This window comes from Ceratotherium simum, chromosome 4, assembly GCF_057802395.1.
Source record: "Ceratotherium simum simum isolate JZ-2026a chromosome 4, ASM5780239v1, whole genome shotgun sequence".
NCBI classification, from domain to species: domain Eukaryota; kingdom Metazoa; phylum Chordata; class Mammalia; order Perissodactyla; family Rhinocerotidae; genus Ceratotherium; species Ceratotherium simum.
This window is the reverse complement of record NC_141903.1, coordinates 77716731-77730922: the sequence shown is the minus strand read 5'-3', so window position 1 is coordinate 77730922 and position 14192 is coordinate 77716731. Positions and strand designations below refer to the sequence as shown.

Sequence of the window (14192 nt, the reverse complement as noted above, 5' to 3'; positions counted from 1 at the left end):
TTATTAAATATTGACAGTTCTCCCTGCAGAGAAACAGAGTGAATTTTTAGCACCCCCTACGACGTGTTGCATGACAAATGCACATGATAGCAGAACCCTACCAAAATTAGGTTTTATTATTTTTGTTTTTGTTAGATTTTATATGATATTTTAAGTTATTTTATTACTCTAAATTGTCAGCATTTTCAGTACAGTGATTTACTATTTTTTGTTTTTTTCCTTTTTCCATTGGCTAATTATCAAGTAAGGTTGAGTACAGTTGTATATTTATATAAATTATTTCTAATATACTGGTTTGCTACATACAATTTCTGTTTCTGTAATTTTAGTTTTAGGTGGTGTCGTCATCTAATTTTGAAAGTTTCATTTGTATCAGTTCAGCTAACGTTCAAAAATAACTTCTGTGTACCAATTACTGAGCATCTTTTCTGCTAGGGCATGGAATTGATTAAGAAACATTTGTCCAAGGAGCTTACAGTAAAATTGTGTGTGTGAGTGTGTGTGTGTGAGTGTGTGTGTACTACTATGACGTGATAATTGTTATGATTGACAAAGTGTGAAGTGCTGTAGGAACACGCACTTAGCTTAATGTGGGAATTCAGGGAAGAATTCCTGGAATAGTTGTTGCTTGAGCTGGGTCCTAAGAAGTGATAAGAATTAGGTGAGTGAAGACGGGGAGGACTTTTGCTGGCATAGGGAACAGCTGGAGGAAAGTGGAACTGTGGACCTCTGGGAAGTGAGGAGAAGCGATCTACCGTATTGACAATATGCTGTGGAAAGAACTGGAGTAGAGAAGAATCCAGCTCAACACCATAAAGATTGCTTTGTTTTATGTATGACCAGATCACACTCTGCTGCCTAAAGGCAGAGATCTAAGGGGAAACGCTCGAGCCAGTGCTTCCAATTAATATGGACAAGGAGTATTTGTATGTTATGGGGTAATCCTTTCATTATTTTTTAGGAAATGAAAGAATCTACGTCAAAAATTTGAAATTGGATAAAGCTATGTTTTTGATTTCTAATTTAACTATTGAAGTGATATTCCTCTCGCAAAGTATCTTGTACATTTTTCAATAAAGCAGTTCTTCTGTAACTAAACATTTCCTCAAAGACAAGTCACATTAAACTTATTTAGGGATCTCTTTCTCTCTCTCATTTATTTATGACCTTCGGTGAGGAAATTCTTGCTGAAATTTGAACTTAATTATAAACTGTTTCTTAATTTAAGAATACAAATTTAATAGCAAGTTGACTACTTTTTTTGTTATTTCTCCATTTTTGATTTAGGTGATACAGTGGTATACCAATATGGAATCGCTACAGTGATAATTAAAGCTAATGATGACCCAAATGGCATTTTTTCTTTGGAGCCCATAGACAAAGCAGTAGAAGAAGGAAAGACTAATGCATTTTGGTAAGCATATTTGGATAAGGCAAATTCAAAATTGGATAAAATAAAGTAAAATCTTTATACAAAAATTTGAACAGTTGTTAATCTTTGGAAATTAAGAAATTGGTTAAGAATTGAATAATTTAAAAGTTGGTAGTCTGAATGAATTGTAAACTTTTTTATGCTATTGCCACTTATTAAGAAAAAGACACTGCAATAAACAAAAAATTAAAAAAAAAAAAAAAAAAAAAAAAAAAAAAAAACCCTGACCCTTTAGCTGGTGAGCAGAAATTATTCTCCCACCCTCCTCACCCCAACTTCCATCCTTTGTCAGGACTGAGAGACTTGAATTATCCAGAGTCTTCTGGAACTCTTCTCTCAAATGATATGTAACCCCTCACCCTGTACTTTGCTTTTGAAGAACTTTTGCCAATTCTCATCTAAACATTTTTCACTTGGGCTTAGAATTTATATTTCAGTTTGGACTTTGAAGACTCTGACTTGTAAGACTTATATTTAAAGTTCTACTTCATTCTTGCTTTTCCATGAGATTCTTCATGGTTGCTCAGTAGGGAATGGCTGGCTGGTTTACATTAAAGATGATAAATAGAAAAGGTATATTTCTGAGATAACACAGAAAGCTCTCATTCAAGTTAGATTCACTACTTATAAATTTTTCATAAAAATTAATTTTCTTTAATTTGTTGTGTAGGATTGTGAGGCACCGAGGACACTTTGGCAGTGTTTCTGTGGCTTGGCAGCTGTTTCAGAATGATTCTGCTTTGCAACCTGGACAAGAGTTCTATGAAACTTCAGGAACTGTTAATTTTATGGATGGAGAAGCAGCCAAACCAATAATTCTTCATGCTTTTCCAGATAAAATTCCTGAATTCAATGAATTTTATATTTTAAAGCTTGTATACATTTCAGGTGCTGTGTTTTCCCATCTCTTTTATTTTACCACCAAAATTTAATATTTCATACTTCAATAATTACAGCAGTATAGAAAATGCAATTATTGAAGAAGTAAGTTTATCTTAATTATCTGACTTTAAGTGTCAAAATATCCTTTTAGATAGAAGTGTTACTTTTAACATTCATTTTGTGGTCTTAGCCTGGTTAAGTTTTATGGATGGAGATTTACATCCGTACTCAAACTCGTAAATCAGTTTTTTTCCCACACCAAATATAGGGTCTCCAACAAAACATTAATTGAAGTTAGGAAATATGGATTAATAGTAGCTTAAAGCTTGGTCTTTGTGCCATAATTTAAACAATCAATTTTTCCATCACTTTTTAAGCATAACAATTAAACCTCTCTAGTTAATATCTTCTTTTGAGGCTTGACTGGTTATTAATGATATCATGAACTAGAATAACCCTGAAAATGTGGTGAAAGCCATATGGCGACACTATTGTTCATTGATCAACGAGTAAATTATTTAACCAGAAATTTGCTAAACAAATTCCTTTTCTCTACACCTTGTACTAGAAAGTATTTCAAATTCTGGCTTCTCATTCATTATAAATTTTCTTACTACAGGTGGGTCCCCAGGTCCTGGGGGCCAACTAGCAGGAACCAACCTCCAGGTGACAGTAATGATTCCATTCAATGACGATCCCTTTGGAGTTTTTGTCTTGGATCCAGAGTGCTTAGAGAGAGAAGTGGCAGAAGATGTCCTCTCAGAAGATGACATGTCTTATATTACCAACTTCACCCTTTTGAGGCAGCAGGGTGTCTTTGGTGACATACGAGTTGGTTGGGAAGTACTGTCCAGTGAGTTCCCTGCTGGTTTGCCTTCAATGACAGATTTTTTGTTGGTTGGGATTTTCCCCAGCACTGTGCATTTACAACCACACATGCGGCGTCACCATAGCGGAACAGATGCTTTATACTTCAGTGGACTAGAGGGTGCGTTTGGAACTGTTAGTCCAAAATACCATCCCTCCAGGAACAACTCAATTGTCAACTTTACATTTTCAGCTTGGGTAATGCCCAATGCCAACACGAATGGATTTGTTATAGCAAAGGATGATGGGAATGGAAGCATCTACTATGGGGTGAAAATTCAAACAAATGAATCCCATGTGACACTTTCCCTTCATTACAAAACTTTGGGGTCCAATGCTACGTATATTGCCAAGACAACAGTCATGAAATATTTAGAAGAAAATGTTTGGCTTCATCTTCTAATTATCCTGGATGACGGTATCCTTGAATTCTACCTGGATGGAAATGCAATGCCCAGAGGAATCAAGAGTCTGAAAGGAGAAGCCATTACTGATGGTGAGTGTCATCTTTACAATGAGGACGTTGAATTTTGAGTTTTAAAAAATTTCGATTTCTTAAAAAGGCTAACAGATATTTAAAAATCTGCTTCTGTATTGGTTTAATTTCTTTGAATAAAGCTGTGTGCCTACCAAGACCATAAGTTTTGGGCTGAGTGTTGCAGAAATGAATCAGGCAAAAGTCTTTGCCCTTGAGGTGCCTGAAGTAGGCTCTGGGAGAGAGGTGTGCAAACAGATCACTTAAATACATTGTAGGAAGAAAGAAAAAAATTATGAAAGAGAATCATTCATGCCTCTTTTGGTAGTAGGAGGGGTGGGGCAAGATATTCCAGGTAGAGAAAAGAGCAAAGGTGTAGAAATGTGAAACGGCATATTCTATCTGGGGAACTGCTGCTAGCTCAGTATTGTCGGAGGAGGAGGGTGGTGGGGTTAAGGTCAAAGAGGAATCAGAAGAGAAAAATTACATTAAAAACCCCAGCAGTTACAGAGGTTTACAATATCAGGAGGTAAATTGGTGAATTCTGTAGAGTGCCTTGAAGTGATAATCTTTGTTGTCTAAGCTAGATCATATGCTGTTGTTTACACGCAAATATTGGTTATCTCCGTTATAATCAGCAGTTCCCTCCGAACCCCTCCATCCTATGACTTGATTCTGTTTTTATTTAGTAAAAAGTAGAGCAGAGCTTATATGGTTATAGCTTAATAGAATATTTTCCTTCTGAACCTCCTGCATTAGATACTGGTTGTGTTTTTTTTTTCTAGTAGGAAAAAAGATGGGCAAAAGAAATAGCCTGCACACACGATTTCAACTCCAAGGATTGTGCTTACAGCACTCTGGCATTAAATTATTCACCTTTTGATTGTGTGAATATATACATGTATCTGTTAACATTGATTCCTTTGGTGGTGGCATGGTGGGAAAATGAGAATGGGAAAGGTTGGTGGAAGTGAGAGCTGATGTTTCTTTTCTCTGTTGGGCTTACTGCAAGGAACTTATACATCATGTTGCTTAATGACGGGGACATGTACTGAGCAATGCTTTGTTAGGCGATTTTGTTGTTGTGTGAACATCATAGAGTGTTCTTACACAAACCTATATGTTATAGCCTACTGTACACCTAGGCTATGTGATGCTAATCTGATGGGACCACCGTTGTCTATGTGGTCCATCGTTGACCGAAACGTTATGTGGCACGTGACTGTATTGTTTTTGTAGTTTGTAACTAGGAAAGAAAATTGAAAAAGTATATACATTTTTTAAAGTTATTAATGAAATATAGTATATGTTACACATTATAAAATATGAAAGTGTACATAAGTGTACAGGTAGGTGAATTTTTTAAAACTTTAAATTCATCAGTTTCAGCACCCATGTAACCAGCCCCCAGATCAAGAAACAGCTTTCCAGAAGCCCACTTTGTCTCTTCTCCCGTCAGTAACTCACCACCCTGCCCACTTACTCTTGCCATTTCTAAGAGCATAAGATTATCTTTTTCTGTTTGTTAATTTATGTAAATAGAATTGAGCAGGGTGTATACTTGAGTTTCTGGCTTCTTTTGCTCAGTATTGTTTATGAGGTTCATCCATATTTTTGCTTGTTGTAGATATTTCAATCTTATTACTGTATAGTCAGTCCAAAACTTTTGGAGAAGGCACGGGGACAATTATGACAATAATGTGCAGGACATTTGTGACTACTCTAAAAGTAGTGACTTGTAAAACTCTCTTGATTGATGCTGTCAATAAGAAATATTACTTGTACTTTTTTCCCAAATCACTTCCAAGTTCTCATTTTACGTAATATCTTAGTTGAGTTATTAGAGAGAGAATAAGTAAAGAAATAAGAATTGATGAATTCCTGAGAAGGGTTGTTATTGATATATAATAATATAGTTAGGCTACATGTTGTTATTATCATGAAAAAGTCTCTAAGACACACATAATGTTCCTAGGAAGGAATACTTCTGTTTCTGCGATCATTGCATTAGTTGTTTGGATAAAGAAATGTATTTGGTCCACAAAAACTTCTTTTGCTGAATTCTCACAACTTTATTTAACTCAAGATGAATTCCTAACAGACTGACCCTTGAAGTTCTGAAAGAATAATAATGCTAAAGCTTTAAAATTGGGACTGAATTGAATCATTCCATTCTTAGATGTGAAAGGAAATCTTAAAATTTCCTGGAAGAAATATCTGTCTAAATGTATACACATACATACATATAATACATACACACACATACATACACATGTACAAAAATATCCTTTAGTACAAAATTTCTTACATCCCAGTGATTACTTTACTGATTCATTTTTCATCGTAACAGAAGATAGCCTTTATTTGATTGTATTCTGGTTTTGAAAAGCTTTACTTTTCTAACAAAACTTTTCATAATATTGCTTCAGTTTCTGAATCACACTTGTAATTTAGGACAGCATAGTTGTGGTTATTGTAGTATTTAAACTCATCTCTAATTTCAGGTTCTGGAACACTGAGAATCGGGGCAGGAGTGAATGGCAACGACAGATTTACAGGTCTGATGCAGGATGTGAGGTCCTATGAGCGGAAACTGACTCTTGAAGAAATTTATGAACTTCACGCCATGCCAGCCAAGAGTGATTTACACCCGGTTTCTGGATATCTGGAGTTCAGACAGGGAGAAACTAACAAATCCTTCATTATTTCTACAAGAGATGACAATGAAGAAGAAGGAGAAGAATTATTTATTCTTAAACTAGTCTCTGTATATAGAGGAGCTCGCATTTCTGAAGAAAATACTACAGCAAGAATAATAATACAAAAAAGTGACAATGCCAATGGCTTGTTTGGTTTCACAGGAGCTTGTATACCAGAGGTAAGTAGTGAGCTTGGAGAGTTTTGGAGTTAAAAAATTCATTGTAGGTAGATTTGTTTGGAAGTAGGCTTTCTTTCATTTGGGAAGATTGCTTGAGTATTTACTCTAAGCCCAGAAGTATGCTAGAGCCAGTGGTTGCAAATGTAAATTACAAAGCCTTTGCTCTTATAAGTTCACAGTTTGAATTGGAAGTTTAATGAGCTGATAGAAGTAATAACACATTAACAAATGAAACTTTACCAGTTATCTTTAAAGTTATTGCATGTCACAGAATGCATAATTATACTCCACAGGTAGTTTACTTTTTGGCTGCTCTTTGGATATCACATAAGTAAATGAAATAATACATATTTAAAGCTTCTATGAATAATTGTAATTGAAACTTTATTAAAATATGATTTTTAAAGTTTTTTTTTACATATGAAACATACTTAAGTGGTTAGTTACAGCGTTCTTCCATGTTGGGTGTAAATACGTTTCTTCTTGGCCAGCTTAATTCATTAGGCTGTTTTACTGCCCTTGTCAGTTCTTTCCAAGTGTTCAAAGATTCGTAATCATCTTGGTTTCCTGTTCAGTAATGTGAGAGCTCATGAAACTACATCACAGGCGTTGTGTGTGATAGTAACAGCTCAATGTCCATGAAAGGATGCCAAGGAACAAGAGTCTTTCCCTTTGCAAGTTGATTCTGATAGGCTTAGAAGGGTGTATATGTAAATTGAAACAGTTAAGAAAAACATGAATGAGTAGAACTAGAATAAAATATCTAGTCCTCATTGTAGCTCAAGTTGGGGTGCCTGGGTCTCTGGGGTATCTTATTGCCCCTCTTAGCTCTTTGGGTTCGTGAAAGTCGTAAGAGATCTTCAAATAATGGTCTTTTCTACACCAGACATAGAATATCCTAGACTAGGGAGGACAAATGTCATACAAATCTATAACTTAAAAAAGAAATATGTTCATCTATAATGACAATACCCTTAGGTACTCAGTCATCAAAGAACTTTACGTGTTATTTTATGTACCTTTCTGACAATCCATAATATAGCCACAACAAATATTAATTATTACTCTCTCCTCTTTATAGGGTTAGAAACTGAGGCTTAGAGACCTGAGAAAATAACTAACCCAAGTTAAATTAAATGAAACAGGATCAAATGCCTGGTTGAAAGCTTGGCGGTTACTAGTCTTTAATAAATATTAATTTTCCTTTTTTTTTTTCCTCCTGAGATACAACGGGAAGAAGAGGAATTTGAGCCTATGTCTTGTGACTTCTAACCTATTGTCTTTCCCCCTATAACTTTAGTATCACCATCTCTGTTTTTAAAAAGACAGATGACTTCCATCAGGTTATAAGAATCATTACGGTGCCATAGAAAATCAGCTTCCCTTTAGGACTCGGTTCCAACTTCTTGTGTAATTCTCCTCTTTGGTCACTATGTTTCAGTCAGAGTCACCTTGTTTGACTTCCAGTCTCAGGGCATCAGTGCTTCCTAGCCTCTCTATTTAGAACATTTTTATTCTAGATCTTCAGAATTAGTTGTTCAGGTCTCAGTTCCAGAGACATCTCAGTGAAGATTTTCCTATTTGAAGTAATCCATCCCTCCCTTCTCCCAACTGGTCACTCTCTGTCCCTTCACCTAGTTTTAATTTTTTTGTAGCATTGATCACACTCTTGAATTCCCTTTGTTATTTATAAGTCTACTTCTTTACTGGCTATCTCTTTCCACCACAAAGATGAAAGAGCTCTGAGTGTAGTAAGGTCTTATTGGCCATTATTGTATCTCTAGCACATAGAATGGAATATAGTGAGTACTCAGTAAATCTTTGTTAAACTTTTATGAATGTATTTTAATATTAACACATGAAAGACTCATAGTTCAAATGACAAACATGTTTAGCTTCAGTTAAATTGCATAAACAACCAAACTGGAAAAAACAAAACAATACATAAATTTTAAAAACCCCTGAAATGAAGAATAATTTTGAGTGTTTTTCTGGGCCATTATATTTAAATTTTCAATGCTGGCTTGTTTCACAAGTTCCATTGATAGATTGGTGTGGTTTAGGTAGGCAACTTTGCCTCTTCCCAGAAATCTCTGAACTTGAACAGGGTCAGTGAAGCCTTTGATTGCAGAAAAGAGAACTTGCCTATGAGGCCACAGCCCCTATACTAGTAGAATTGCTGGAAAGAAAAAGAAAACGTGATTGGTTTTTGTCTAAGCCCATATGAGAGAGAAATAGAAGATATCTGTGTTAGAAAGAGAAAAGTTTAGATGGTTAATATAGGAAAAGTGTTGTTGAGTCTAAATGATCAAACATTGGAATTTGACTGTCAGGAAGATTACAGAATTTTCACTTCTGAAAATGTTAAGAATAGAAGTATAGACCTCTTACTTTCGCCTTGGTGTGATTTGAAGACAGGAGTAATATGAAATGTATTTTTTTTCTTTTTGAGTACGATTGGCCCTGAGCTAACATCTGTTGCCAGTCTTCCTCCATTTTTCCTTTTTTCTCCCCAAAGCCCCAGTAGATAGTTATATGTCATAATTGTACGTCCTTCTAGTTGCTCTATGTGGGATGCTGCCTCAGCATGGCTTGATGAACGGTGCATAGGTCCGTGCCCACTATCCGAACTGGTCAACCCCGGGCCGCTGAAGTGGAGCGCGTGAACTTAACTGCTATGCCACTGGGCTGGCCCCTGAAATATTTTTATCATCATCGTCATCATCGGTAGTAATATTTATTGGTTGCTTACTGAAGTTGTTCTCAAAGTGTAGCCCAAGGACCCCTGAGCATTCCTGAGATCTTTCAGAAGTTCTACAAGATCAAACCTAATTTTATAAAATACTAAGATGTCTTTTTCATTTTACTGACATTTGCACTGCAAAAGCAATGGATGCCAAAACTGTTAGCTGCTAGTGTGTTTGTGCAAATCAAGGCTGTGGCACTGAACAGCACTGTTGTCATCGTTTTGTTCATCACCACACACCCACAGTTTAAAAGGTGCACATTTCACTTAAGAATATCTTTGATGAAGCAGTACAAAATGTTAATTTGATAAAATCTCGACCCTTGAATACTTATCTTTTTAAGATTCCATGTCACAAAATGAGAAGCACACATAAAGCACTTTGGCTGCATTAGCAAAACATGATTATAGTTGTATTGAAGAAAAATGCTGATGCGATACTGAGTTGTGAGCTGAACTAGCTGCTCTTCTCACAGAACACCATTTTTGCTTGAAAAGGTGACTGATGAGTTTTGGTTATTAGGACTTGGGTATCTGACAGACATTTTCATGAAAATGAATGAATTGAGCCAGTGGCTACAAGGAAAACAACTGACAGAACTTGTTGCCGATGATAAAAATTCAGGATTTCAAACAAAAATTAGAATTTTGGAACACTTTTGTCTGCCAAAGTGAGCTTGACCATTTTCCAATACTTAAAGACTTTTCAGATAAGATTGATAGTCATTAGCAAGTGTGATTTATTTATTTTGTATAATGAAAGGTGTCAACATTTGGAAGATCTGTATAACTCAGTGAACCAATATTTTCCAAAGAATCAATGCATTTTGTTACAAAATCGTGCATGGGTTAAAGAGTGATTCAAAGTGCCAGGTAGACTCATGGGTTTTAACATATTAGAGTAAGATTCCATATTGTAGCTAAACTCTAAGAAACTGCTACTTGTTAAATTTTGGTATAATGTCGAGGAAGAATACCCAAAACTTTGAAAAGGCTATTAAAATACTCCTCCTTTTCCAGTTATATATCTATGTTAGACTGGATATTCTTTATATACTTCAACCAAAATAACAAATAGCAACAGACAAGTTGATTACAAAAGGAGGTATGAGAATCTAGCTGTCTCCTATTAAACTAGACATTAAAGAGATTTGCAAAAATGTAAAACAATACCTCCTTATCACTAATATTTTTTATTTTAGAAAATATAGTTATTTTTCATAAAATATGTTGCTTATGTTAGCATGTGATGAGTTTATTATTGCTATTTTAAGATGAGTTAAGACATCAACATTTAAATTTTTTTCAATTTTTATTTGTAAATTGGTAAATATCAACAGATTTCACCAACATGAGCAAAGAACTCTTTGGAGTGCTCAATAATTTTTATGAGTATTCGGGGTCCTGAAAGTAAAATATTTGAGAACTACTGAGCTACTCTATGCCTGGAATTGTCTTCAGAGTTTAAATTTTATGGTTTTTTGCTTCGTTTTCAGAAATAAAAACCTCTGTCACTTCCATAGATTCTTCTTCATTGTGTTGTTGCAGTGACGTTGAAAGGTTAATTTTTTTTCTTATCCCTTCAAAAATGCTGAAGGCAATAGAGATCCTCTAAAGACGTCTCTCTGAGTTATATTGTGTTTTTACATTTTTCATAGATTCGTGTGATGTAAAGTAACATTAGGGTTAAAATGAAAGCATAATCACATCTTAAATAATGAAAATACATGGGATATGGCATAGTCTACTACTTGGCATATTGAAAGAGATGATAATTATTTTGTTTGTTCTCTCCTAACCCGGTACACCATGTCCTGGCAACTAGCAGGTACTTAATAAATTATAATTGAAAGAATGACTAACCCTGTGTGCAGTGCAGAGCCCTGATGGGGCATGCCACGGAGTTCTTTGGATTCCAAGTGGGATCTGTATTAACAGATGACTGATTTTTGTTGGGTCTGTAGCCTATTGACTACATTCTCATATTGCCTTCTTGTATTTTGTTATTCTGTGTACTTTTTTTGTGTGTGTGAGAGAGATTGGCCATGAGCTAACATCCGTTGCCAATCTTCTTCTTTTTGCTGAGGAAGATTGGCTCTGAGCTAACATCCATGCCCATCTTCCTCCATTTTTGGAAATGTGAGATGCTGCCACAGCATGGCTTGATGAGTGGTGAGTAGGTCCATGCCCCCAGGCTGCTGAAGCGGCGCCTGCTAACTTAACCACTACACCACCGGCCGGCCCCTATTCTGTGTACTTGTTATGTTATTTTCTTTCCGCCTTATTTTAAGCACTGTTTTTGTATATCCTGCAATGTTGTATACCACATAATTGTAAAGTAATGAGATTGCTTTTCATAGTGATTCATAGAACTTGCTAGTCTCATTATTTTACTTTTATAACTAATACTTGGATTATGTTTTATATTTATAAACTCACAGCTTAAGAATAGATTTAGAGATGTTTTGAGAGGATCTTTGTAAAAATGAGAATATTTTTTGAACTTGGACTGTTTGTTTTTAAGTGCCTACCATATGTTATGTGGATAGATTCCTTTAGATATAAGTGATATTGACATAATCTGATATTACAGATCATCACCGAAGCATGAAGCACAGTAAAAAATTAATTGGCTGTGTATTTGTTTAGCTTTAATCCTCTGTTTCAACAGAGAAAGCCAATTCATGGCTCAGAATAGTGCATTCTCTTTTCTAGGAAAATATATTTCAAAAACTCTTCTCATTGTTAACCTCTATAATTACTCTTCTGCTGATCTGAAGATTTGACAAATTCCCCACTCAAAAGAGAAAACAGTCGTAGGCACTATTGTTTTTTGTGAAAAACTGAGTGATGATGGTTCTGATGATTATTACTTGATGTTGTGCCCCTATACTGGCCTGCTTGACTTATGATTCCAAGGTCAATTAGATGAATATTTTAATAGACAAAATCTTATAACCATTTATTCTCTCTGTCTTAATCATCTTCTGGTATTAATAATTCCATCCTCTGGTCCGGTATTTCTCAAAGTGTTGTGCATGGACAACCTTGGTCAGAAGTATCTAATGCATATTTCTGGACACCATTCCTGATTCAGCATCAGAATCTGAACCAGCATCTCTGGCAGGGGGATGAGAGGGAAGGTCAAAAGCAGAATTTAAAAAATCTTTTTAAATGGGGAATTTCATACATACACAAAAATAGAGAAAATAGAATAATGGACCCCAGTGACCTATTACCTAGCTTCAACGTTTATCAGCCTTTTACCAATCCTGTTTCATCCTTTTTGGCTGAAGTATTAAAGTAAATCTCAGGCATTAATGTCATTTCTCTGCAAATTCATAAATATGAAAGGTGGATTTTTACCAAGCATCCTAGGTGATTTTTTTATGGACCCTTGATATTTGAAGATTATTCCCTAGTTAGAACTTGACAGTTTACTTTATTGTATAAATTATTAATCCATTAAATTTTCTGCGAAATTTTTATGTGCAGCACATATCTGCGCACAGTTGTGTTGGCTATGGGTAGTCTTTTTTTTTTTCTTCTTTTTAAAACTGAAAACAGTTAGTAGGTGATAGATTTTGATGAAGGCTTTACTAATTGAAATTGTGGTTATGTACCTTTTCCCCATGTGATTCCTGCAAGCAGAAAGCGCCTTTCTTAGTCCTGGATGCTGCATGGTAATGCTTATTGACTTGGTGAAAAGTTGTAAGGAAATAGCCCAGATTCCTGAGTGCATCTTTTGATCTATTTAATCCATGCCTTTTGCTCAAAAGGGAAAGGTTGAATATTCACTTGTTGGGATTAATGGTTTATTAATTTAACTCATTCAAAATATTCATTCTGATTAAAATTTGGGGTGTTAAAATGGAGCAAATCTGTTCCCATTGTGATAGGAATCGAAATACTTGGGAATTAGTTTGCTTTTTTCAATATGTAAGCATATATTTCTTGATAAAATGAGGGAATGTTTTTACGTAGCACTTTTTGTTATTATATTTGCGTGTCTGTATTTTAAGGGAGAGAAATATAAATTTTTTTGGCACTTAATATATTACTAGGTACCATGTAAGATGCTTGTTTAATCTCCACCAAAATCCGTTAGAACTTATGATCTTCATTTTAAGAAGAGATCACTGAGATGGACTCAAAGCTGTATTCTTTCCACCACACATTTGTTTGTGTACCATTCGGCTATGATGAAAATGCTGATGTAGATGCCTAGGTGGAAATTAAATTAGATGCGGTATTGAACACCTGGGTCTCTGTGCTGCTTCCTCTTCTCTCCTGAATCTTAGGGTTGGAGCGCCCCACCTTCAGAACAGTCAGTTCTGCCATAATGTGATAGATGGGTTCCTAAAAATCACCACATTATGCCATATTGCATAGTGAAAAACACAGAAATTATGGGAAAGATGGGTTAGGAGGAAACTGCTCAAAGATTTAGTTGAGCAGTGTTCTTTTTATACTGAAATGTAAAAAGAAAGATAGGGACCTAATATAAAAACAGTTTTATGAAATAAAGTTTTAGTACTTAAATACTACAATAAATATGACGTATACCTTGAAAAAAACCTTAAGTTTGCTTGTGGAAATGGGCATCAGAGGAATTGCAGCTAGTGTGTTATTGTGAAGTGATGGAAGGAGGGTTATCTGAAATCAGAGGGAAAGTTGTCACATTAGATGCAGGTAAGTGTGGCTGGTAACACATGTGTCGAACTGAGGTAGCTGGTAGATGATTGAGGTGTATGTGTGTGTTTGTGTGTTCCCAAGTGGCTTGTTTCAGGTGGGTACAGTTTTCTGTGTTCATCATGTTTCTTGTGGATGTAATCACAATAAGGAAATGTGAAATCCACGTTATGTTCAACGTGCTCCCTGATGTGTCAGTTGCGTTGGAACAGTTTCGTGA

At 35.4% G+C, this 14192-nt stretch overlaps 1 protein-coding gene across 10 annotated transcripts in view; it reads left to right on the top strand.

The window, feature by feature from the left end:
• ADGRV1 (adhesion G protein-coupled receptor V1) overlaps positions 1 to 14192 on the top strand; it is a 519382-nt gene that overhangs the window by 72034 nt on the left and 433156 nt on the right. For 9 of the 10 annotated variants that reach the window (XR_015552022.1, XR_015552021.1, XM_087430056.1 and 6 more), the window contains exons 18-21: positions 1288 to 1414; positions 2103 to 2320; positions 2934 to 3677; positions 6161 to 6534. Coding sequence is in view for 8 of the 10 variants with exons in the window: in XM_087430056.1 (XP_087286182.1) it covers positions 1288 to 1414; positions 2103 to 2320; positions 2934 to 3677; positions 6161 to 6534 (1463 nt within the window). In the remaining 2 variants the exon portion in view is untranslated. Of the gene's footprint in view, positions 1 to 1287; positions 1415 to 2102; positions 2321 to 2933; positions 3678 to 6160; positions 6535 to 14192 lie in introns of those variants that run through there. The other variant, XM_087430062.1, reaches the window with a different exon arrangement.